Source organism: Rhinatrema bivittatum, chromosome 8 (assembly GCF_901001135.1).
Source record: "Rhinatrema bivittatum chromosome 8, aRhiBiv1.1, whole genome shotgun sequence".
In the NCBI taxonomy this organism is placed as follows: domain Eukaryota; kingdom Metazoa; phylum Chordata; class Amphibia; order Gymnophiona; family Rhinatrematidae; genus Rhinatrema; species Rhinatrema bivittatum.
Window position 1 is genome coordinate 131,041,609 of NC_042622.1, and position 22,190 is coordinate 131,063,798.

Below are 22,190 nucleotides of genomic sequence, written 5' to 3' on the forward strand. Positions count from 1 at the left end.
ATCCTGTAACATTTATGCGCAACAGAAACCCCCGGTCAGTTGACCCTGGGGTTTGCTTCAGCCACTTCCAGCTCCTGAGGAACCGTGAACCCACCTGTCTATGGATTTCATCGTGGACTTGCCTCCTTCTAAGGGCCATACCGTTATATGGGTAACCATAGACCGATTTTCAAAAATGGTCTATTTCGTCCCTCTACCTCGCCTACCATCTGCTCCTGAGTTGGCAAGCCTATTCTTTCATCACATCTTCAGACTACATGGCTTACCCAAGGACATTGTCTCTGACAGGGGTCCACAATTTGTTGCTAGATATTGGCACACTCTGTGCCAAAAATTCGGCATTAACATCAGTCTAACAACCACTTACCACCCCCAAGCCACTGGACAAGCTGAGCGTATGAACTGCTCTTTAAAGGCTTTTCTTCGTGCCTACATAAACAACCACCAAGACAATTGGACTGAACTCCTACCTTGGGCAGAGTTTTCTCACAACTCCTACGGGAATGTCACCATTTACATCGTCTACGGGAAGCAACCATGACCACCATTGCCCATACCACTATCAGTACCTTCCCCTGCTGTGCAGGCTACCGCTGATGCCCTCAAGGTTTTATGGGAACAGATAAACCTTCGCTAACGTCAAGCCGCTTCCCGGGCCAAGAGATCTGCTGACAGTCACCGATGCTCGGCCGCTGAATTCTTTTCTGGCCAGAAAGTCTGGTTGAGCACTCTGTATATCCAATTCAAGATACCTTCTCAAAGGTTCGTTCCAAGGTACATTGGACCTTTTTCGGTCACCCGACACATTGGACCAGTTACATACCAGCTTCGGCTGCCACCTACGCTGGGAAACACAATATGTTTCACATATCCCTTCTAAAACCAGGGGTCTTGTCTTGGCCTTCCCGAAAGGCTCCTGAACCACTTCTATTGGTGGCTAAGACTGATACAACCTACAAAGTACATGAAGTCCTAGACATCCGCCATAGGGGCCACCGGTGGGAATACCTCCTTTCCTGGGAGGGTTACTGTTCTGAAGAAACCTCGTGGGAACCAGCTCAAAACATCCTGGACAAGACCTTCCTCCAACACTTTCATCATGCCCATCTGAGCAAACCCCGACCTCCAAGGGGGGGGGGGGCTAAAAGGGGGATATTGTTACACATGCCATCCGCGGCAGACCCGCGACATGGTCCTCTCACCTCTCTGCAGTAACTCCAGCTTCTGGTTTCTCGTCTCTGGCGGCGGTGGGCCGCCAGGTCCGTCCTCAGGCCTCCTCTGGTGCTTCCAGTTTAGCCACAGTGCCTGGCATTCCTGGTCCAGCCACCACCTCTATTGCTTCATGTCGGGCCTCTCTGCGTGGCCCGCGGAAAGACGCTGCTACATGGCGCGTACCCCTCCCTGGGCACGCGTGCGCGCATCTCCAATGTTTAAGTAGGGCCCGTGGTGGGAACCTAGTTGCAGTCCTGGATGATGACCTCAGCGGAGCACCGGTACTTAAGCCTGGGCCCCGCTCCCTAGCTTTGCCTTTGCAACAAGTATCCTCACTGGCCGAGTATTCGTTGCCTCCTGAGAGTTTTGTCTCACTCCCTTGTTCCTGTTCCTTGCTGTTCCTGTTTCCTGACTCCTTGACTCTACATTCCTGCCCTACACCTTCCCACAGATTGCCTACACTGACTGACTTTGCTTTGCCTGACCATGCCTATGACTCTCTCCAAGCCAGGACCTCTGCATTCCTGACTATGCCGTTGCCTCTCTCCAGACACGGAACTCTGCATTGCTTGACTACGCCGTTCCCTCTCTCCAGACCCAGACCTCTGCATTGCCTGTTGCTTCTCTCCAGACCGAGACCTCTGCATTGCCTGACTACGTTGTTGCCTCTCTCCAGACCCAGACCTCAGCATCGTTTGACTACGTTTGACCCTCTCCATGTTCAGACCTCTGCCTTGCTTGCCACTACATCCAGTATGCTGCCAGCCCCGACTCAAGCCTGTTCTTTGACACCTCTCCAGCCTACTTCTTGGACTTGGTCTATTCAGGTTTTGGCCTGCTCTTGCTCGGGCGCCCCCTGTCTGCCTATGTTCCTTTGGCGCTCGAGTTTCCATCTTCCCTCTGCTGTCTCTGGGCTGATTATCATCTCCTCATCGACATTATACAGAGACCCACCCAGTCCAGCTGGCCCTGGCACCCAAAGGCTCAACCTGCGGGGAACGAGGGCTGGTATTGGTGAAGCTCCAGTTGGTCTCTGTTCATCAGCCCACTCTACCTGCCGACGGTGGGGACCTGTAGGCCCCTGCCTACGGGTTGCGTCAACCCCACCTTGGCTCAAGGGTCCACCTCCGGCGCAACAGGGACATTATGTTATTTATACATCTTAATTGTCTTACATCAAATCACAGTACATTTTTATTTGAACAACCATTCCATGAGTCTTGCTTGGTTTGTACAAGTACCTGCCCCAAAGAGCTGTAATATTGCACACACACAAGGGATTCTACCCCAGCTCTAAGCCCTGAAGGTCATCCTTTCCTCCCCAACAGAAAGAGCCCACTCCTTGGGACAAAAAGACAGGGAAAATGCCGGTAGAGTAAGCCCCTTGGGATCCAGCTTATCTGCTAAAAAGGGGTTATAAATGCATATTGCACCTCAGGGTAAACTGTGTGAGGTTCACTGAAAAAGCTCGATTGATTGTTGATGAGCTCTGTATTGAAAGTGCTCAAACAGGTTTCATTGTAGTTACTACAGTAATCCTTGGCTGCCCCGGGGTCTCCCATGATAAACATCAGTTGCTGAAGAGAGCCCTGGAAGGAAAAAAAAAGTTCATTATAGATGGTTCCTCAGGTTGGTGGAGTTCAGTGTTGCATAGGTGATAACCTCTCAAAGCCTAATATTGTTCCAGGGAATCCCATAATCACAGGAGATTTCCTCTTTACACACTGCAACTAATAATAATGAGGTAAGGTAAATTGTGGAGCACTCACGGACAAGTCAGGTGGTTTGTGATAGCACAACAGCATATAATGAGGACCTCTTGACCCACCCCAGTTACCCTCAGTCTATATCATCATAGACCAATGACGGCGAATGTTAGCCCTCATATGCCACAAACAGGCCAGGTTTTCACTCCTCCAACTGATATCCTCTTATATTCCCCATTTCCTCTCATCTCCACAGTCCATCATTTCTCTTCCATCCCTCTAGCCCTTTTTCCATTCCCCCAACTGATCCTCCTCATACCCAAGCATTTCTTATAACTCCCAACTGAACCTATGGCATTCCCTCTCTCTTGCCTCATCCCCTATTCCGTCCTCACTCACATTTCCCATCTCCTCTTACATCCCTCAGGCAACCTTCAGTCATTCCCCCATCTCATTCTCTATAGCCAATCCCTTGCCACCTGATCCAACCCTTAAACCCTTTCTACATCTAATCCATCCTTTTCAAACACAGTCTCTCCTCCAAACATCCCCTTGGCCAGGGTCAGCAGCAACATTTTCCTTTGGGACCTGGGCCAAAATGGATTACAACTGATAGGAAGACAAGGCAGTTTGATGACAGAGGCAACCTTTTTATTTTAGGTAGGTTCAGTGGCGGGTGAGGAGAAAGGAGCAGTGGCAATCCCCAATGGCTTATGCATACAGCTATCTCCTCCCTCATGCTTGGTCCTAAACCTGATGAAATAGTATTAGTAATGAAAGTCAGTGTAGAGCCTGTGAAAGCTCACAGAGCCTGCAGGCTCCATGATTTCTTTGCGCAAGGCTTTCTCTTACTACAGAAGCTCATGCAAGGGCAGTGCCACTGCAGGGCCTGTGAGTGCATGTTGGCTCACAGGGTCCACACTGACTTCCACTACTAATAATACTGCTGCTGATACCCGAAGAGCACTTGTGAACCCAGCTGAAGGTTTTGTGACCCTATTTGCGTTCCCAACTCACAGACAGGCCGATACAGTAAAGCGAGGCCGCGGTTATCCTGTTTCTAACCCGCTTTCTACCTACAATTTGGCCGCGTAAGTCTAACCCGCGATTCACTATCCGTTTTTACCAATCTTTACCGCTTCTTTAAATCCACGCATATCCCTTTCCGCCCGCGGCATGTATATGATATGTAAACGATCGGATTAGCTATTCCCTCCCATACAGTAACGTGCAGCTCGATTATCCACGTCTTTAACCCGCTAATTTACCGCCTACCCTGTCCCTGGCGTTACAGGGATGTTACAGCAATAGGTAGGCTCCGGTCAAATAAGTGGGTGGGTTGGAGCAAGCGAGTAACATGGTGTGGCCTGGTTCTCCTACGCTCGGGCATCGGGGATTGCCAGTCCTCTCTTCCCCCCTCCCGAAGCAAGGTGCAGGGCGAAAATCAACTCGACATGTTATTAAAGCAAATAGAAATTGTAACAAAAGTAAACTTACTGCATGCTTCCAGCAGCCCCAGTCCTCTCTCCCCCTCTCCCGAAGCAAGGCGCAGGGTGAAAATAGACTCCACATGTTATTAAAGCAAATAGAAATTGTAACAAAAGTAAACTTACTGCATGCTTCCAACAGCCCCAGTCCTCTCTTCCCTCCTCCCGAGGCGCCCACCGCGGCTCCCCTGCCTCCTGGGGGCAGCCGGCGGTGAAAGCGGCTTCCAGCAGCCCCGCCGGCGAAGGTGCATGAACGCACGTCCAATTTGGGCGCTCAAACAGCAAAGGCACATGAGCGCACGCCGTGACCTCGGACGTCCATCCGGGCACTCAGGTCACGGTGTGTACTCATGCGCCTTCGCTGCTTGAGCGCCCAAATTGGACGTGCGTTCATACACCTTCGCCGGCAGGTCTGCTGGAAGCCGCTTTCGCCGCCGGCTGCCCCCGGGAGGCAGGGGAGCCGCGGTGGGCACCTTGGGAGAAGGGGAGAGAGGAATGGGGCTGCTGGAAGCATGCAGTAAGTTTACTTTTGTTACAATTTCTATTTGCTTTAATAACATATCGAGTCGATTTTCGCCCTGCGCCTTGCTTCAGGAGGGGGGGGAGAGAAGACTGGGGCTGCTGGAAGCATGCAGTAAGTTTACTTTTGTTACAATTTCTATTTGCTTTAATAACATGGCGAGTCGATTTTCGCCCTGCGCCTTGCTTCGGGAGGGGGGAGAGAGGACTGGCAATCCCCGATCCCCGAGTGTAGGAGAACCATCCACTTCCTGGTACCTGTCATTTCAAATGTCATTTGAAATGACATTTGAAATGACAGGTACCAGCGCACCCAGGATACTGTATAGGCACTGTATAACGCTCTATACAGTAAAATGGATTGCGCTTCATGGACGCGCTTTGGACGCGGCTTGCATTTGCATGCCATTTAAATACTGTATCGAGCGATATGTGATCCGAACTGTGCGCGCGGCAAACGAGCGGGCGCCCGGCACTGCCGCACTTTTTCTTACGTGCCCTTACTGTATCGGCCTGAGACTGGGAAGCCCTGCAGATGTTGCGCCAGTCTGGCAGTCTTCCCTGAAATCTTTCCATCTCCTTTATGACCTTACAAAGGCATGACCTTCAATACTGAACAGTAGGTAGAGTTTCACCAGTAAACCTACAAGGCCAGTATGCCCTTCCTTTTCCTACTGGTGATACCTCTTTCTTATATATCTAACACTGCTACAAATGGAAAGATGTCAGAAAATGGAAGTAGTACTGGCCTGATGTATGTCACTAGCAAATCAATCCTCCTCTTAGCTAGTGCTCTGTATAGAGAAAGTTCCACACAGCAGAGTGCAGATTTATTTATTTATTGACATTTGATATTCTGTGATTGGTCTCAAGCACACTACAAAGAATCAGTTTAAGTGAGCTGTGTAACTGCTGTTTTACCAAGGGAATCCTGCACTGAAAAGCTATAGGGGCATACAACTGTACTTCAATCTGCTTAATTTTAATGATTTTTTTCTAGAAATGCTCTGTTGAAAAGGAACAGCCAAGTGCATAAAAGTGATGAAAAAACACAGCAAAATGTGGATACCTGGGAGAATCTACATATCAATGGAACTTCCCACCCACTACTGTTTTCCAAAGTAACCCGTCTCTTTTCAGGACTTTCAAGCATAGATCCTCACATAAGCAGACAATTCAGACCACCCACACAGCACATTGTAGGTTTATTTGCAACAAGGGTCATTTCATCTTTCAACCTGTTAGCAGAACCATTGCACCAAGGCATACGGCATTACATTCCTGATGCATTCTTAGATGTCTCATCTAATCATCAAGTCTTGTCCTTTCTACAGGATATCTGACAATTCTTTTTAAAGGCAGGTGGTCACCTTTTTATTTCAGGTTCAATTATCTACCTACAGTGCTCTTGAATCAGTACTAGTTTCATAATGATAAATATACCCTTCCAGTATCTACCGGGACCTTGAAGAAATGTTCAACTCTACTGACATGGTGTTATAGCAGTAACAGGATGATATCTTCAAAGGTGTGCAGGAAGTTCAATGCCTGAAATTGGTCTATGTAAAGGAGACTGTCAGGCAGTGAAGATTCTACCTGCTCTGACATCCTGGAGAGTGTAGAGCTTAGAGGTGTGACCTTATAATTTAACACAATGAGCTCATTTTTGGTATGCTAGTCATTTCTACTTGCACTAGATATTCAAGCATCTAATTTGGCATCCTATTTAGGTGTTGAATCAGATATACAGATGGTATTTTACAGGACTTAATACAGACAAAAAAAAATCAGTCCTGTTTTTATTTATGTACCTAAAATTCCACTTAGGGACACAATTGCATACCTCTGAAAAATCTAGCTTGAGGTTTTTTTTCCCCTATCCTGGTTATTTTGGTAATGTCTTTATCAAAGAATATGAAAAAAAAAACAAAACATTAATTGCCAATTACTCCAGAGCCCTTGAATGTTTTCACTGTTGCTCATCTTCCATTCCCCCAACCAGGTATAAGCTTCCTTGATCCCAAAGACAGAAAAGATGCTACAGTCATATTTGGGTTCCAGAAATCACCATTCATTGGGTGCTCTGAAGTGAAAATAATTTAATGAGCACTCTAGCTCAACAGCAGCCAGTTAAGTTGATGTTTCTTACCTCCTACTTACCCATTGGCCTTTCAGAAGGGCCTTGGGTCCCTAAATTTTTCCCACTCAGCATTGAGCTAAGATACTTTGCTACATTTGTTTAAAACAAATCTTAAACATAATGAATGAGGCCATTTTCAATTTGTTCCAAATGGTAGGGACTGAAAATGGCCTCTCATAAAAAATACCTGAAAATTGTTGGGTATTTTTTGTTTTAATGAAAACAAAACAAAAAAAGGATTAGCCTCCCAGCCTCTCTGGATTCCTCCATTTACACCCTCCTACCTAGTTTGCTGGGGTGAGGGACCTCCCTGGTCCCATGAAATTCCTTCTGTGGTAGCACAAAAGCTGGTGCCTTTTTTTTCAATGGAATCGGAGGCTCCTGCCTCCATCGATTCCTTTAAAAAGAATGGCACCAGCTGTCATGAGAATAGCTCTACAACCTCCAAGAAACCTCTAGATTTGTGGTTTTTGTGCGGTTGCTATCTATGGCTCCCGTGTTTTATTCTTTAATTTTCTTAATAGACAATTTTCTTTTTTTCTTTTTTGTTTTTATAAAAGAATTTTCTGTGCATTTACTCCCCCGGTGTGTGGTGCGATCCTTCGTTAATTTTTGTCTTTCGTTAAAAAATTAACTTATCTTTGAGCTGTTCAATTGCTGCCGCTATTTCATGGGACCACCTCCGCTTGCCCGACACTGGCTATGTGTCGGGCAAATGGATACAAACATGAAGGTGCCGCTCACGGTGACGAGTCAAAAAGAAAAAACAGATCTAAGTGCATTTTGACGGAAGATCCGCGACTAGAAATTCCTTCCCGTGGCCCTTGAAGCAGGCAGACAGCTGCCAAAACATGGCCAGTGTCGGGCAAGCGGAGGTGGTCCCATCAAATAGTGGCGGCAATTGAACAGCTCAAAGATAAGTTAATTTTTTAACGAAAGACAAAAATTAACGAGGGATCGCACCAAACACCGGGGCAGTAAATGCACAGAAAATTCTTTTATAAAAACAAAAAAGAAAAAAAGAAAATTGTCTATTAAGAAAATTAAAGAATAAAACACGGGAGCCATCTAAGTGGGCCAGCCAAAATAAGGGGCTGAACCATAGATACCAACCGCACAAAAACCACAAATCTAGAGGTTTCCTGGATTTTCTGGAGGTTGTAGAATTATAGTTCAAGGAAACGAGGTTGGTTATTGAGTCATGAGAATAGCAGCAAAGGAATTGGTGGAAACTGGAAAACAGGCATCACCCTTGCCCCTTTCTTGGGCATCCCCCTCATAGAAAGGTGAGTGCAAGCTAGGCAAAGGAGAGTCAAAAGGATCAGAGAAGCCCCACCTGGACTGAGCTTAGCTAAACTGGTAGGCCCAGGCCCCAAAACTGGTTTTGTGAAGCAGGAGGTAGGGGTCAGATGGGCTCATGCAGGCCATGACTGAGCATGGCCTGAGCCCCAAGACTTTGATGAGGGGCAGGAGGTGGAGTTGAAAGGTCTCTGGGAGGTCCATTTGGAGCTGATTTTCTTCTTTTGTTTCTTTTTGGGGCCTTTTAATGTTTTTCATCGGTTCGGGAAACAAACAATAAAAAAAAAGCTGAAATGAAATTATCAGGCCTGAATATCCTTATGTGGTAAAGGAATCTAACATAACGATGCATCATCATATCCAGTGTTTCTCCAAGCACCACACTTTTCTGCTGCCCTCTGGTGACAGAGTGGCAGGAATGCAACTTTGCAAAGATTAAATCTAATGCTGTACACACATACGAGCATATTACTGGGGTTCCTGTGGATCAATTTTTGCACAACAAGATGTATTATTTTATATATTGTATTATTGGGCAATGAAGCCCAATGCAAGAGCCATTCTACACACAACTTACAGTCAATGAATATCACCACATCATTTGTCTATGCAATGCTGTTTGGATTTGGTTTCCTAACTCATATATGCAATACTGTGTTTTAACTAATAGAAGAATTGAATGGTATTCATTGACTATGCTCAGATTATCACTCACAAGGACTTGGCATGTTCACTGATAATTTTGGATAAAGAAAATGTTGCTTACCTGTAACAGGTGTTCTCACAGGACAGCAGGATGTTAGTCCTCACATATGGGTGACATCACAGGATGGAGCCCTGTATGGAAAACTTTTCTGTCAAAGTTTCTACAAAGCTTTGACTGACACTGGCACACTGAGTGCACTGAGCATGCTCAGCCTGCAATTATCCCTGTGAGCCACAGGTGTCTCCCTCAGTCTCGTCTTATAGCTAAAAGCGCAAGCAAAACTAAAATAAAAGTAAAAACGTATACAGACCCAACTCCGCGGGGTGGCGGGTGGGTTTCATGAGGACTAACATCCTGCTGTCCTGTGAGAACACCTGTTACACGTAAGCAACATTTGCTTTCTCACAGGACAAGCAGGATGGTAGTCCTCACATATGGGTGAGTACCGAGCTGAGGATGCCCGAGAGTGCACCAAATGCACCCAAGACACGCGAAAGGCGCAATGATGGGGGTGGAATTTGGAAAGGGGGGCATCCTGAAACCCTTAACGGGTTGGTGGAAGGATGTTGGGTAGTTAAACCGAAAAGAATAAGAGTAGATGGACTGGCCAAACATGGAGCATGCCGGCTAGTCATATCTAAGCAATAATGGGCTGCGAAGGTATGGAGAGAGCTCCAGGTTGCAGCCTGATAAATATGTACAAGCAGCAGTGGCCAAGGGGAAGCTATTGAGGCTGGGATGGACGCAACAGAGTGTGGTTACACACAGTGTTGTAGTGAAATGCCTGCTTGTTGGTAGGAAAAAAGATACAGACCGTCAATTAGAAGGAATAGGTCTGTTTGCCCACTGGAACTCGCAGCTTGACTCTTGCCACAGAAGGAAAGAGTTAGGTGGAATTCCTATGGAATGTAGTGCGATCTAGATAGAATGCAAGTGCACTATTATTGTCCAAGAAGTGGAAAATCCCTCTCGCTTTGGTGAGAGAGAGGTGTCGGGAAAAATGGGCAGAGAATATTCTGAGTAAGGTGAAATGCAACGTCTACCTTAAGAAGGATATGAAGTTGAATATGTAAAACCACTTGGTCACAGAGGAACGCAGGGTCGGATGAGTATGTAACAAGGTGTGTAACTCACTGACCCTGTTGGCAGAAATGACATTTATGAGGGAAAGAATTTTCCATGCCAAACCGTGAAATGAGAGGAATGGAAAGGCTCGAATGGAGAGCGTATGAGACTTATAAGGATAAGATATAGGTTCCATTCTGTGACTAGTGAAAATAGAGGCGGCATGATCAGTGGATAATCCATGGCAAGCTAACTCAGAAGGGGTTTACCGTTAATTAGATACCCCCACTCCCAAACGATACACCAATTGGAACAGAGGTGTACCTATGTGGAGGATGACTGGAGAGCAGAATCCGAGGTAGCAAGAGAAAAGAGTGGTGTAGAAAAAGAAAAAAGGGTAATACCCTTTTGTATGCATCATGTGGTAAATCATGCCATTTTGAATGGTAGGATTTATGTGTGGAAGGGTTTGTGATGCTACCAGTACCTGAGAACAACCTAAAAAAAGATGGGACATCCATTTTTATTGGAGTGGTTTACAGGCCTCCAAACCAAAAGGAAGAGATGGATAGAGATCTGGTTGAAGACATCCAAAAGATAGGAAAGAAGGGAGAAGTGGTGATAATATGCCGGATGTAGACTGGAGAATCCCATCTGCAGAATCTAATAATAGTAGAGAAATAGTGGATGGCCTGCAAGTAGCTTTGTTCAAACAAATGATTATGGAACCCAGGAGGGAATGAGCTATACTGGACTTAGTGCTCACTAATGGAGATAATGTCTCTGATGTCCAGGTGGGCACCCACCTCAGCACCAGTGATCAAACGATATGCTTTAATATCACAAAAAAGATACAGAAAAGAAGCACAAAGACCCAAGTTCTGCAGTTCAAAAACACGGACTTTGATGAAATGGAGAATTACCTGAGGAAGAACTTAAAGGCTGGGAGAATGAGAGAGATAGCAAGTGTTGCTTACCTGTAACAGGTGTTCTCACAGGACAGCAGGATGTTAGTTCTCACATATGGGTGACATCATCAGGATGGAGCCCAATCACGGAAAACTTCTGTCAAAGTTTCCAGAACTTTGACTGGCCCCTACTGGGCATGCCCAGCATGGCACTAACACTGCAGCCAGCAGGGGTCCCCCTTCAGTCTTATTTGATAGCTACAGGCAGTGCCGAAAAAATAAAACAAAAAGTTACGAACCCAACACCGCGGGGCGGCGGGCAGGTTTCATGAGGACTAACATCCTGCTGTCCTGTGAGAACACCTGTTACAGGTAAGCAACACTTGCTTTCTCACAGGACAAGCAGGATGGTAGTCCTCACATATGGGTGTGTACCGAGCTGAGGATGTCCGAACTTGCACCAAATGTACCCAACGGCGTGCAACAGGCACAACAGCTGGAGGTGGAATTTGGTAGAGGGCATCCTGAACCCCACCGGGCAAGCAGAAGGGAGTTCGTACGTCACGTTGGAAATAGGTTACGCAGGACAGGTTGGCCGAAGATGGAATCTTGTCTTCCGGCTTTTTCTAAGCAATAGTGGGCTGCGAAAGTGTGGAGAGAACTCCAGGTGGCAGCCCTGCAAATGTCAGGAAGCAGCACCGATCGTAGGTGTGCTACTGAAGTCGCCATGGCCCTCACAGAGTGTGCTTTAACACGGTCTTGAAAAGGAATGCCTGCTTGCTGATAGCAAAAAAATATGCAGTCTGCCAACCAGGAGGAGAGAGTATGCTTACCCACAGGTTGCCCTAATTTGTTGGGATGGAAAGAGACGAATAATTGAGTGCTCTTCCTGGGGGCAACTGTACGGTCTAGGTAGAACGCTAGAGCCCGTTTACAGTCAAGGGTATGCAGAGCCTGTTCCCCTGGGTTGGAGTGGGGCCTGGGAAAGAAGATAGGTAGTATGATGGATTGATTAATGTGAAACTCCGAAACTACCTTAGGCAAAAACTTAGGGTGAGTGCAGAGTACCGCCCGGTCCTGCAGGAGTTTAGTGTAAGGTGGATAGGTAATTAGGGCCTGTAATTCACTAACCCTGCGAGCTGAAGTGACAGCCAAAAGGAAAATCACTTTCCATGTGAGATAATTTAGGTCACAGGAGTGAAGAGGTTCAAACGGTGGTTTCATGAGCCGCCCGAGAACCAGATTAAGGTCCCAGGAAGGGGCCGGAGGATGTAAAGGTGGCTTGATATAGAGCAAGCCTTTCAGAAAACGTGTTACGAGGGGTTGTCCCGATATAGGGACATCCCGACACCTTTATGGAAGGCGGCTACCGCACTGACATGCATTCTGATGGAAGAGGTCTTTAGACCTGATTTCGATAAATGCCAGAGATAGTCCAAAAACCTTGGGATTGCACAGGAAAAGGGATCAAGGGATTGCGAAGAACATACAAAAGCATTACTCTGAAAACCAAAAGAAACTACTATGCCCTTAAGGTTCACCACCTCATCTTTGACTCAAAAGCTCTATTCGCCTTCGTTTCCAGTCTCACTAAACCTATCACTCCAGATATCCCACCCGAACTATCTCAGACTAAAGCAGACGAACTGGCTCTTCATTTCAACAAAAAAATCTCTGACCTCCTCAATCAGCTGATACCAAACACTACCTCTCCTGATAACACATATCTTCTCCCAAACAAAGACATTCAGCTTAACGCATTCGAACCCATCACAATCACAGAGATACAATCGGTGCTGAAGATAATGAAACCTTCATCACACCCTTTTGATCAAATCCCTTCCAAAATGCTTCTTCTCATCCCTGATACTATATCAAAAACCCTAGCCGAAATCATAAACTGTTCCCTGTCCCAGGGTATCTACCCAGATGACCTAAAAACTGCCTCAATCAAACCACTCCTAAAAAAACCATATCTAAATGCATGTGATCCCAACAACTTCCGCCCTATTTCCAACCTCCCATTCATATCCAAAATCATGGAAAAATTGGTGAACACTCAACTATCCAACTACTTAGAGGACCACAGTATTCTGTCTCCAAACCAATATGGTTTTCGCAAAGCCGCAAGCACCGAAACGCTACTCCTCTCAATCACGGACTTCCTCCTCTCCGGAATTGATAAAGGCCAAGCATTTTTACTAATCCTCCTTGACTTCTCGGCGGCCTTTGACACCGTCAACCATGTCCTCCTTCTAAAACAGCAGGCAAACATTGGAGTGACAGGTGCTACACTAACCTGGTTCAAAACCTTCCTGGAAAACAGAGGATATAGAGTCAAAATTCACAATACAGAATCCCAATATCACCCTTCCAACCGAGGGGTGCCGCAAGGTTCATCGCTTTCACCACGCTCTTTAATGTCTACCCTGCTACCCCCTATGTCAACTACTCACAAAATTAAGCCTGAAACACTTCCTCTTCGCAGACGACGTACAGATCGTGATCCCCATAAAAGAATCAATCTCAAAAACAATGGAATACTGGGATAGTTGCTTATTAGAAATCAAACATCTCCTCACCAGCCTAAACCTCGTCCTCAATGCTTCGAAAACGGAATACCTGCTCATATCACTGGAAAACAACAACACACATTCAAAGCCACCAGCCCTCCTTCAAACCGCTCACGTAAGAGACCTAGGAGCCATCTTAGACAACCGTCTTAACCTCAAACCATTCATTAACCAAACCACCAAAGATTGCTTCCACAAATTACATATTCTGAAAAGAATAAAGCCACTTTTCCACGCTCAGGACTTTAGAACAATCTTGCAAGCAATAATCTTTTCCAAACTAGATTATTGCAACTCACTACTACTAGGCCTCCCAGCTTCTTATACCAAGCCTCTACAAATGGTACAGAACACAGCAGCCAGAATCCTTACAAACTCCAGGAAAATCGATCACATCTCCCCTATCCTCAAAGACCTTCATTGGTTACCGATCCACTACCGAATCATGTACAAATCCATCACTATCATCTACAAGGCTATCCACCAACACACTCAACTCTACCTACAAATCCCATTTAAAAAACACACATCCGCCAGACCCATCAGGGAATACTACAAAGAATCACTCCAGATTCCACATGCCAAAACCTACCAACATAAATCCTTGAGTCTCAGAGCTTTCTCTTCAGCAGGTCCAACTCTATGGAACTCTTTCCCACCTGACTTGAGACAAGAACCATGCACTCTAACGTTTAGGAAAAGACTAAAAACTTGGCTTTTCAAAAAAGCATTCCCAGGCCTTGATTAAAACCTCCACCCATCAGCACAAACTCGTATTCAAAAATTGGATTAAAATAAGAATCCACCAACTACCCACTCATACACAGCACCATATCATCGTCCTTCACAACTGTATCATATTTATTTTTGCTATACAACTATATTAATTGATGCAATTGGCTGAAATGTAAATATTTCTTTGTTCAATTTCTCCCCCTTTCCAGATCCTAGTTAATTTTCCCTGTTTTATTGTAACTTTCTCACATCCATATTATTGTTTTACTGTATTTGAAGTTTGAATTGGGAATATTGTTTACTATGTTACTCTCTGCCTTACACACATTGTTAATTGTAAACCGGGTTGATGTGATTCTAGTCATGAAACTCGGTATAACAAAATAATAAATAAATAAATGATGTATACCTTTTCCATTTATAGGAATAAGACTTTCTTGTGGAAGGCTTCCGCGAAGCAATCAGGACACGAGAAACCGAATCTGAAAGGTTAAGTGGTTGAAGGATTAACCTTTCAACATCCATGCCGTCAGGGACAAGGCCTGAAATTGGGATGGTGTAGACATCCGTCGTTCTGAGTGATTAGAAGCAATCCGTTCCCAAGGGAATGTGCCTGTGGATGGAGAGATCCTGGAGTATGGGAACCCACACTTGGCGTGGCCAGTGAGGTGCTGAGGATCATAGTTCCCCTTGTCCTGACAGAGCTTCACAAGAGTCTTTGAGAGAAGAGGAAGTGGAGGGAATGCATAAAGCAGACCGGCTGCCCACGAGAGGGAGAATGCATCTCTGGGCTGAGAGCGCTCGCTGTGAATGAGGGAGCAGTAATTGTCCACTTTGTGGTTCTGAGGGGATCCAAAGAGGTCTATTTGGGGATAACCCCATTGCTGGAAGAGAGAGGTCGCTACCGAGGGGTTGAGAGACCACTCGTGCGGTTGGAATACACGACTCAGTTTGTCTGCCAAAACATTGTGCACTCCCGGCAAATAGGTGGCCCTGAGGTACATCGAGTGGGAGAGCGCTTCCGCTCAAATCTGCGCAGCTTCCTGACACAGAAGGAAGGAGTCTGTGCCTTCCTGCGTGTTGATGTACCACATGGCCACCTGGTTGTCCGTCTGAATCAGGATGACGTGATTTGACAGGAGTTCCTGAAAAGCTCCGAGAGCATATCGCATTGCTCGAAGCTCCAGGAAATTTATCTGGTGTTTGGCTTCTTCTGGAGACCAAGATCCTTGTATCTGTAGATCGTTCACATGAGCTCCCCACCAGAGGTTGGAAGAGTCAGTGGTGAGAATGAGTTGAGGATCTGGTAGGTGAAAAGGCAATCTCTGGAGGAGATCTTTCCACCAGGCGAGAGACAGACAGAGTGCTTCGGTGATGTGGACAATGGTTGACAGAGGCTGAGTCGCTTGAATCCATTGTGACCTCAGAGTCCAATGCATGAGCCTCATGGCCAGGCGGGCCATTGGTGTGAGATGGACTGAGGACACCATGTGTCCGAGAAGGACAAGGAATTGCCGAGCTGTTGCTGTATGCTGAGACTGCAACTGGTGAGCGAGGGACACGAGGGTTTGCACTCGTTGTTGAGGTAGAAAGGCTTTTCCCTGCAAAGTGTCCAAATCTGCCCCAATGAACGACAAGGTTTGAGATGGGACTAAATAGGATTTCTCGTAATTGACGAGATATCCCAGAGAAATTAGAGTGTGTAGGGTCAAATCCAGGGACGATCGAGCGGCTTGCTGGTTTGGGGCCCAGATTAACCAGTCGTCTAAATAGGGGTAGATGTGAACACCTTCTTTCCTGAGAAAGGCTGCGACAACTACGAGACATTTGGTAAAGACTCGTGGTGCCGATGCTAGGCCGAATGGAAGCACTTGGTATTGATAGTGGTTTGGACCTACTAAAAAGCTGAAGTACTTGCGATGAGCTGGAGATATCGCAATGTGGGTGTATGCGTCCTGGAGGTCCAGAGAGCAGAGCCAGTCTCCTCTTTGTAGAAGAGGTAGAAGCGAGCCCAAGGTTACCATCTTGAACTTTTCCTGCTGGAGGTACTTGTTGAGGGCACTTAGGTCCAGAATTGGACGAAGGCCCCCGGATTTTTTGGGGATCAAAAAGTATCGGGAATAGAACCCTAGCCTTGTTGCGAAAGAGGGGCGGGTTCTATTGCTCTTAACTGGAGAAGAAGGGAAACCTCCTGCTCCAGAAGGACAGAGTGGTCGGTTACTCTCCACGCTTGTAGAGGTGGTGAGTCCGGTGGAAGAGCAAGAAAGTTTAGGTGGTAACCCTGAGCAATGATTGCTAGCACCCATTGGTCGGTTGTGATTGATTGCCACATGCCGTGAAAGTGGCACAATCGACCTCCCACTTGTATGCTTGGCAGAGGAATCAGGCTGCTGCTCTCCAAGGGAAAGGCAAAAACCTGAAGCAGGCCCCGGCTGGGGAGCTGCTTGTGGCTTTTGTTTCCGGGGCTGGCGAGGCTGAGATTTTTGACAGGGCCTCGTAATTCGGGACCTTGCTGGTGGAGGATAGTACTTCCTTGGGCGGAAGAATGACTTCTTAGAGTCCTTCTTGAAGGGCTGTCTAGAAGGGAAGTCAGAAGGTATCGATGAGAGCTGTTTGAGGGTCTCATGATGGTCCTTTAACTCAGCCACTATTTGCTGAATCTGTTCACCGAACAGATTATCTCCTATACATGGCAGGTCAGAAAGCCTGTCTTGTACTTCTGGGCGAAGGTCAGAAGACTTGAGCCAGGCCCAGTGTCTTGCCGAAATGGCAGTTGCAGACACTCTAGTGGAGGTGTCGAAGATATCATAAGCTGCTCTTATCTCATGCTTTCCTACCTCAAAGCCCTTGTTGACAAGGATTTGAAGCTGTTCTTGGAATTGGTCAGGCAGGGTTTCAGAAAAGTCCTGTATTTGCTTGAAAATGACCCTGTTGTATTGCGTCATGTACAGCTGGCAAGAAGCAATTTTGGAGATGAGCATGGCCCCTTGGAACACTCATTGACTGATATTGTCTAGGAACTTGTGTTCCTTAACAGGAGGGGTAGAGGAGTGAGGCTTCGTCCTTTTTGCTTTCTTTTGAGCTGATTCTACCACAACTGAGTGGTGGTCGAGCTGAGATTTTTGAAAGCCAGGGGCTTACTGTACTAGATAGGTAGTGTCAGCCTTTCTGTGTACTGGGGCAATGGATCCAGGGTTTTCCCAGTTCTTTTTGAGGAGGTCAAGAAGAACTTGATGAATGGGAATAGAAGTAATCACTTTAGGGGCATCCAGGAACTGGAGAAGCTCCATTATCTGGTGCCTATCATCTTGCTCCATCTGCAGCTGAAAAGGGACCAATTCCAACATTTCCTTCACAAAATTAATGAAAGAAAGGTCCTCTGGAGGAGAACGCTTTCTACTTTCAGTAGGAGAGGGAGGTGAAGGTAAGTCATCGGTGTCTGTGGAAGTATCATCACCCCAGGTGTCATAAGGATCAGTAGGCTGACCTGTAGGACGAGAAGGGGGTTGGATACCCGAAGGGCCCAGCTGAGGCTCTGAGAAAATTGAAGGAATCACTGGGGGCACCGTGGACAGCCTGGGGGGTATCGGTGCCGGCATCGAAGGCATCGATGGCGCCGATGTGCGTATTGTCCCTGATGAATGAATCGGTGGCGAGGGACGACATGGCATCGATGGCTGAGGCAATACCCCTGAAGGAGGAATACAGAATGGTGTTTCTCCTCCCGATGAAGATGTCATAGGGGAGCGCACCAGAGCCATCGGAGACCAGGGAATCACCAGTGGAAGGGCGGTCATGAACGCCTCCATCTGGGATAGCAGCGGTGCCAGCGCTGCTGGAATCGGGTCGGTGACCGGTTCCACTCTCAGTGCCGGTGTCGGTGCCGGAGGAACCTGGAGTTGTTGCATCGCCTTGTCGATGGCCTCCTGGACCAGCCAGTCCAGTTCTTCCCGGAGACCTGGGGCAATCAGCCCCGGCTCCATGACGGAAGAGGGAGGCTGAGGCACAGTCGGAGGAACCACCTTTACAGGCGGAATCGCGACTCCCAAACCCCGATCGGGTGAGGGTGGCCTTGGTGACCCGGTCGCAGGAATGGTCTGTGCCGTTCCTGGACAGGGCTTCTTCGATGGTGGCTCGGACAGTGGCAAGGTCGATGATTTTGCTCCCTCGACGGTCTGAAACTTACGATGCCGATGTTTCTCCCTACGATTCCCTCGATCTTGAGGGGGAGAAACGGGAGTCGATGGCCGTGAAGATGTCGATGGTGGGCAGTCACCGGACGGTTGTCGATGCTGGTGCGACTTCGACGGTGCCGGTTCCGATGATGTCGATGCGATGGACGGCGTCGGGGTGTGAGCACGGAAAAGGAGTCCCATCTTCTCCATTCTGGCTTTGCGACCTTTTGGTGTAATGAGGGATATTTGGTGCAAGTCAGGACATCATGCTCATGGCCTAAACACATTACACAGACTCCATGAGGGTCTGTGATAGACATGGTGCAAGTACAGTCCGGGCACCGACGAAACCCCGACGCCATGGCCATAGAAAAATCGAGCCGCGGTACGGTCGACGGCCAGTAGGCCGTGAGGGCCAAACGACGGTAATCGACGAAAAACTTACCGGAGTACCGCGGCCTGAGAAAAGTTAGAGAAGGGACCCCTGTGGGGCAATTTAATTTTAATTAACTCCGTGAGGAAAATTCCTGTCAGGAATCTCTTCAGAGCTCCTAAACCGCGAGGCTACTGCTGCGCGGAAAAAAGAAGACTGAAGGGGGACCCCTGCTGGCTGCAGGGTTAGTGCCATGCTGGGCATGCCCAGTAGGGGCCAGTCAAAGTTCTGGAAACTTTGACAGAAGTTTTCCGTGTTTGGGCTCCAACCTGATGATGTCACCCATATGTGAGGACTACCATCCTGCTTGTCCTGTGAGAAGTGGATCAACAGTGGACCAATCTAAAAGGAGCAATTACCAAGGCAACTAATCTATGTTAGAAAAGTAAAGAAAAGCTAAAGAAAAATGAAACCTATCTGGTTCTCAAAGGAGGTGGCTGACAAAATAAAGGCTAAAAGAACAGTATTCAAGAAATATAAAAGATCCCAAAGGGAGGAGCACAAAGAAAAATATCTGGTAGAACTGAGGGAGACGAAGAAATTAATCAAGATGGCAAAATTCAAGCCGAAGAGAGGATTGCCAAGGAGGTAAAGAGAGGTGACAAAACATTTTTCAGATATATCAGTGAAAAGAGAAAAGTTCATAGTGGTATAGTGAAACTGAAAGGTGGAAAGGATCAATGTGTGGAGAGAGATGAAGAAATGGCAGAAATATTAAACGAATACTTCAGTTCTGTGTTCACTAAAGAGGACCCTGGAGAAGGACAGTAGCTAGTTAACAAGAAACTGGAGTGGAGTGGAGTAGATGTAACTCCATTTACAGTAGAAAATGTATGGGAAGAGATGGAGAAACTGAAAGTGGACAAAGCCAAGGGGCCTGATGAAGTTCATCCCAGGATACTGAGAGAGCTCAGAGATGTGCTGGCGGGTCCGCTGTGTGACCTGTTCAATAGATCCCTAGAAACGGGAGTTGTGCTGAGTGATTGGAGAAGAGCGGTCGTGGTCCCGCTTCACAAGAGTGGGAACAGAGAAGAGGTTGGTAACTACAGACCGGTTAGCCTCACTTCGGTGGTGGGAAAAGTAATGGAGTCACTGTTGAAAGAGAGAATAGTGAACTATCTACAGTCAGGAGAATTGCTGGACCAGAGGCAGCATGGATTCACCAGGGGAAGATCCTGTCAGACAAATCTGATTGACTTTTTTGACTGGGTAACCAAGGAATTGGATCAAGGAAGGGCACTCGATGTCATCTACTTGGATTTCAGCAAAGCTTTTGATACGGTCCTGCACAGGAGACTGGTGAATAAAATGAGAAGCTTAGAAGTGAGTGTCGAGGTGGTGGCCTGGATTGCAAACTGGTTGAAGGACAGAAAACAATGTGTGTTGGAAAATGGAACTCTCTCTGAAGAGATAGCGGTGTTAATCGGGGTACCGCAAGGATCGGTGTTGGGACCGGTCCTGTTCAATATCTTTGTGAGCGACATTGCGGACGGGATAGAAGGTAAGGTTTGTCTTTTTGCGGATGACAGTAAGATCTGCAACAGAGTGGACATGTCGGAAGGAGTGGAGAGAATGAAACGGGATTTAAGGAAGCTGGAAGAGTGGTCGAAGATATGGCAGCTGAGATTCAATGCCAAGAAGTGCAGAGTCATGCATATGGGGAGTGGAAATCCAAATGAACTGTATTCGATGGGGGGAGAAAGGCTGATGTGCACGGAGCAGGAGAGAGACCTTGGGGTGATAATGTCTAACGATTTGAAGTCGGCAAAACAATGTGACAAGGCGTTAGCTAAAGCCAGAAGAATGCTGGGCTGCATAGAGAGAGAAATATCGAGTAGGAAAAGGGAAGTGATTATCCCCTTGTACAGGTCCTTGGTGAGGCCTCACCTGGAGTACTGTGTTCAGTTCTGGAGACCGTATCTCTGAAAAGACAGAGACAAGATGGAGGCGGTCCAGAGAAGGGCGACCAAAAAGGTAGAAGGTCTTCATCGAATGACTTATGAGGAGAGATTGAAGAATCTAAATATGTACACCCTGGAGGAAAGGAGGAGCAGAGGTGATATGATACAGACTTTCAGATACTTGAAAGGTTTTAATGATCCAAAGACAACGACAAACCTTTTCCGTTGGAAAAAAATCAGCAGAACCAGGGGTTATGATTTGAAGCTCCAGGGAGGAAGACTCAGAACCAATGTTAGGAAGTATTTCTTCACAGATAGGGTGCTGGATGCTTGGAATGCCCTTCTGGAGGAAGTGGTGAAGACCAGAACTGTGAAGGACTTCAAAGGGGCGTGGGATAAACACTGTGGATCCATAAAGTCTAGAGGACGTGAATGAATGTGGAAAAAAGGATTTGCATTCACAAAAAAGCAGGGAGTAGCTTGCTTGTTACGGCGGTTACTACCCCAAACCAAATAAGCCTGATACTTCACTTTCAATGCATATCCAGCCTAGCTCTCTGCTTCAATGGCAGGGGGAATGAAGAAAAGAGGATCTATATACAGACAACCAAAAAGGACTAAATTACATAGTCTGGGAAAACAAATAAGCATGGGTGTAGTTTGCTTATTGTGGCGGTTACTACCTCTAACTAATTAAGCTAAATATTTCACATAGATGCAGTTCCAACACTGCTCTCTGCATTAATGGTGGGGGTGGAAGGGAAATAGAACCAAAAGGTTACTAAGAGCCAAGAGTAACAGATAAGTATGAGAAAAAAAAATGTGCAAAGCTTGCTGGGCAGACTGGATGGGCCGTTTGGTCTTCTTCTACCGTCATTTCTATGTTTCTATAACATCAGTGAGTCTACGATTTAAGACTGACTTGTGAGAAGGCAAACTGATTACTGGTGTGATAGATTGAGAAGTATGGGAAGCCTACTGGTCTCGGCCAGGACGTGGGTCTGAGGAACAGTGAACCCCATCCCGGTTCAACATTAGAAGAGTGATGGCTATGAGAGGCAGCAGAAGAGACACATTTAAGAGGCCCTGGATGGAAGAAAGGCGCCTATGGGAACGCATTGGAAACATGTGTAGGAAGTAGAATCTGTGCACCGTATGGTTTGATTCGGACGCAGAGGGCAAGTTTGGTTGACCTCAGTGTTAGAAGATTTTTCCAGCTACACATGTAGTCCGAGACCATTCGAGAGGATGAAAACCTACATGGAGAAGGTCTGCTAGTGCGTTCAGTAAATCTCTTAAATAAGTGGCCCGAGGTTGCATGAAGTGAGCAA

The 22,190-nt window shown here is 46.8% G+C and overlaps 1 protein-coding gene across 1 annotated transcript in view; it reads right to left on the minus strand.

Annotated features, from left to right (window-relative positions):
- The window catches only part of LOC115097568 (collagen alpha-1(XI) chain-like), a 319,380-nt gene that overhangs the window by 268,798 nt on the left and 28,392 nt on the right, over positions 1-22,190 (minus strand). Inside the window, exon 4 of the mRNA XM_029613505.1 lies at positions 2,646-2,801. Coding sequence (XP_029469365.1) covers positions 2,646-2,801 — 156 coding nt within the window. The remainder of the gene's footprint in view (positions 1-2,645; positions 2,802-22,190) is intronic.